Here is a 4,593-nt window from a genome sequence, read left to right on the forward strand (position 1 = left end):
AAAAAAAAAAAAAAAAAAAAAATTAGAAAATGTGGTGGTGTGTGCCTGCCCAGCTACTTGGGAGGCTGAGGTAGGAGGACGGAGCCCAGGAGGCAGAGGTTGAAGTAAGCCAAGATCATGCCACTGCACTCCAGCCTGGGAGTCAGAGCCAGACTCTGTCTCAAAAAAAATAAGTAAATTTAAAAAAAAACATAAAAACTGTTTTACTCATAACAGAAAAGAAGCTCAAATGTTAATAATTAGCTAAAGTCTATGAAATCATAAGAGCAATTTTTTTCACAATGTAACTTTCTTCACTGACTTGAGTTGTATGACATTATCTTTTTTTTTTTTTTAAGGGACAGGGTCTTGCTCTGTCATCCAGGCTAGTTCACTGTAGCCTCAGACTCTTGAGCTCAAGCCATATTCCCATCTCAGCCTCCTGAGTAGGTAGGACTATCAGTGTCTATCACTATGCCTCATTAATTTTTTAAATTTTGTGTAGAGACAGGGTCTTGCTATGCCGCATGGCTGGTCTCAAACTCCTGGCTTCAAGTGATCCTCCCAACCTCAGCCTCTCAAAGCGCTGGGATTATAGGCCTGAGACCCCACACCCAGCCATTATGACATGTCTTGAAAACAATATAGAAATGAAGTCTCAGACAAATTCCATTAGATTCCAATTCTAATAATCATATTCCAGAAATTATTTTGTGTATATGCCAGACAATTACATGTCTCAAATGTGCTTTCACTAGTCAGAACCATTTACAATCTTTTCAACTATATGTTGTATCAGGTCTTTAGAATGCCCACCAACTTGGTAATATTCATTAATTATGACTTACTATGAGGTAGATGTTGCCACATATTTTTGGGGATATAAAAAATGAACAGGCCAGGTGTGGTGGCTCACACCTGTAATCCCAGCACTTTGGGAAATTGAGGCAGGAGGACTGCTTGAGGCCAGGACTTCAAAATCAGCCTGGGCAAGATTGTGAGACCCCATCTCTACAAAAAAAATTTTTTTAATTAAAAACAAAACAAAACAAAACAGGATTTTAGTCCCCACAAGTTTAATATAGGAGATAAGGCAGTCTTTCCAAACTTGTTGCAGACATGTACACAAATATACTAAGTGCTATGAAGTACAGCTGAGAGAACTCCAACTGAGAATGGCTTCCCAAGGGAGGTAGCAGGGCATATGCTGGGGCCTGAAGGGGTTACTCATGTGTGGATGCGGATGGTATGAACAAAAGCACGGAGGTAGGAAAACACCAAGAAGGTCTGATTTGGTTGAAGTAAAAAGAATGGGAAGGGGAATAGTGGGAAATAAAGACCAGAAAAGTAGGCCAGGTGTGGTGGCTCACACCTATAATCCCAACTTTTGGGAGGCTGAGGTGGGAGGATTGCTTGAGCCCAGGAGTTGGAGACAAGCCTGGGCAACACAGGGAATGAGACCCTGTCTCTATAAAATAATTTTTAAAAGCCCAGAAAAGTAAACTGGGACCAGATCATAAAGATCCTGAATGCCAGGTTAATGAGTTTGGCCTTTATTTTGTAGGTAATGAGTTAGCCACTGAAGGTTTTTTTGTTTTGATTTGTTGTTTGTTTGTTTTACAGAGCAGTAACATATTCATAACATGATTATGACAGTGAGAGGTAGATTGAAGTAGAGAGAATGGAAGTTAATTTTACCCATACACTTTACCACCAAAAGCAATTCCGATTTGAATTGGCCAGAAGTATCATGAAAATCACCCTTTGCTTTTAAAGCATTTATTGGGGAGTAATAATCCCTAAATTTTAAATCTACTCTGGCCTTGCGTGACTAGAATGAGATTTCATGCACTAGAACTAATGGCCACATTTTTGTTAAGTTAAAATAAAACAAAGTGACTGTAAGAGTAAGAGAATCTTACCTTGAACATGGCGAAACCCCATCTCTACTAAAAATACAAAGATTAGCCAGGCGCGGTGGCACATGCCTGTAATCCCAGCTGTTGGGGAGGCTGAGGCATGAAGATTACTTGAACCCAGGAGGCAGAGGTTGCAGTGAGCTGAGATTGCACCACTGCACTCCAGCCCAGGAGACAGAGTGAGACCCTGTCTCAAAAAAAAAAAAAAAAGGAATCTTACCTTGAACATGTCCACCCAGATCAAAAGTTGTAAATGTCATGCCAGCAATGGTCAGTTCTTCTGAAGCTAAATAAGATTTTAAAATATTTTTACAACATGAAAATCAGTAACCCATTAATAATGCTAAAAATAGAGGTTACTCTTCACAGACTTTCCTCCCCATCTAATTAGGAATAAATAGTAACTTCTCTTAGAAGCAAAATTTATTCAAAGACCCATGCTAACATTCTTAAATATCTGCCAGCCGTAATAAAGAAATTAATGTACTTTATGTTCTTAGCTCCCAAAATTTAGCCTAAATATTTGTCCAGGCATACTTATACTGGTCCAAGCAAGCATTAGGTCATAGCCTATTCCTCTTCCTTATTTGAAGGTGTTTTTAGCTTTCTCAGCATTCCACAACTTACTTCCTCCTTCCTTTGTTCTCCTCTGCTTCTGCCTCTTTTAAAAAGTTCTAAGTTGCTAGCCAATCAGGACAAACACAGAATGTGAGGTCCCATTCCGACCAATGGAAACTGGACACAGCAGCAGGGTGGATGCATCACATTATAAATGACCCTGTCTCCTTTGTTCGGTGTACTGTTGTGGCAAAATTGCTGGCAAGTGTACCCTTTCTGCAGAAAGTAAAAATGGCCTTGCTGAGGAAATTAAATTTACGTTTAAGTGCTATGTCTTTACAGCACCAGGGAACAAGCATTTCTAACAATAGCTTATATTACTACTTAATGTTTGATTTACTTTTATTGCAAATAAGGTCAAACCAAACATTTAGGAACTGGTACAATAATACCTTTTTTTGTAATTAGATATACACCAATTCATACTGACAATATAACAAATAATTGTAATATTCAGTTCTGGTATTCTACTCACCACAAATCCAACATTTATTTTTCCTTCTCTGTTCTTCCTGCTGAAAATGTTAATCTATTCAGACAGTTATTTGCTATGAATTCAAGTAACTGCTCCAATCTAATAATTGTTCATATAATTCATCTTAAATGATACAGGTGAAATAATTTTCTCATGACTGACATAAAACAGTCTTTAATAACAAAAACAATTATCATAAAAAATTGTGGCCATTATTTCCATAACTATCTTTCTTCCTCCTCCATTCCACTTCTGGGACTTCAGCTGCAGGTTTTTTAGACTGCCTGATGTCGCCCCACCAGTCATTGAGGCTCTGTTTATTTTGCTTTCTGTCACTTTTCTCTCTGTGCTTCATTTTGGATAGTTTCTATTGCATTGAGTTAAGTTTAGTGGTCTTTCCTTTTGCAGTACTGGCACTATCTAATTTACTATTAATCTTATCCAGTGAAATTTTCATTTCAGGCTGGACATGGTAGCTCATGCCTATAATCCCAGACTTTGGGAGGCCAAGGTGGGAGAATCACTTGAGCCTAGGAGCTCGAGACCAGCCTGGGCAACACAGGGAGACCCTGCCTCGAAAGAAAAGAAAAGAAAGAAATTTTCATTTCAAATACTGTATTTTTCATTTCTAGAAGTTTCATTTGATTCCATTTTATATCTTCCATTTCTTTCCTCATGTCTGTATTTTCCTTTAAGTCCTTGAGGACATTCGTAACGATTGTCTTAATGTCTTCATCTGCTAATTCCATCATCTTTGTCAGACTTGTTCTGTTTCTACTGACTGAATCACACTTTCCTGTTACTTTGCATGTCTAGTAATTTCATATTGAGTGTTGGATTTTGTTGTAGTCCTTTGAAGAAGGTTGAACTTTGTTCTGACAGTTCACTTGCTTGCAGATCAGTTTTTAAGATTTGTTAGAAGGCTAAATGGGATTAAACAACAATGATTCCTGGCCCCATGAGAGCTCTAGTAATTATCGGGCTAACATATAATTGTTCTTTGACTAGGCTTTTGGAGTTTTACCCACTGCATTCACAGATTGGTATTTGGCTATGTAAATTTCTAGAGTCCTTTCTCTCTAGAGGTCCCTCCTCTCTGTCCTAGCAAAAAAATTCTAGTCCTGTTGGCCTCTCCAAATTCTGGTCTACATCTCCTCAACTCAGCAAGACTATTGGACTATGTTTGGGCATACTCTCTTTGCACCATGGTCTGAAAATTACCTCTTGGCATAAAACTAAAATAGAGTTGTTTCCTTTCTCTCAGGAATCACAGTCCTGGGCTAGCTGTTGCCCAATGTCTGAAAACAGTTGTAGCATCTTTTTTTGTCCAGTTTTCTAATTGTGTACAGTGGGAGGGGAGGGTAATTCCAGACCCAGTACTCTCTTATGGCCAAAAGCTCAAGTGCCCCATAATGACAACGTAAGTGTTAGTGTAGCTACTTTAGCCCAGAGTATTTTATCTTGCTAAGAAATTCTGGGGGCCGGGCGCATTGGTTCATGCTTGTAATCCCAGCACTTTGGGAGGCTGAGGTGGGTGGATCACGAGGTCAGGAGATTGAGGCCATCCTGGCTAACACAGTGAAACCCCATCTCTACTAAAAA

At 39.0% G+C, this 4,593-nt stretch overlaps 1 protein-coding gene across 1 annotated transcript in view; it reads right to left on the bottom strand.

Annotated features, from left to right (window-relative positions):
* The window catches only part of SAR1B (secretion associated, Ras related GTPase 1B), a 57,524-nt gene that overhangs the window by 14,393 nt on the left and 38,538 nt on the right, over nucleotides 1-4,593 (bottom strand). Inside the window, exon 4 of the mRNA XM_011958817.1 lies at nucleotides 2,085-2,184. Coding sequence (XP_011814207.1) covers nucleotides 2,085-2,184 — 100 coding nt within the window. The remainder of the gene's footprint in view (nucleotides 1-2,084; nucleotides 2,185-4,593) is intronic.

Source organism: Colobus angolensis, unplaced genomic scaffold (assembly GCF_000951035.1).
Source record: "Colobus angolensis palliatus isolate OR3802 unplaced genomic scaffold, Cang.pa_1.0 Scaffold476, whole genome shotgun sequence".
NCBI lineage: Eukaryota > Metazoa > Chordata > Mammalia > Primates > Cercopithecidae > Colobus > Colobus angolensis.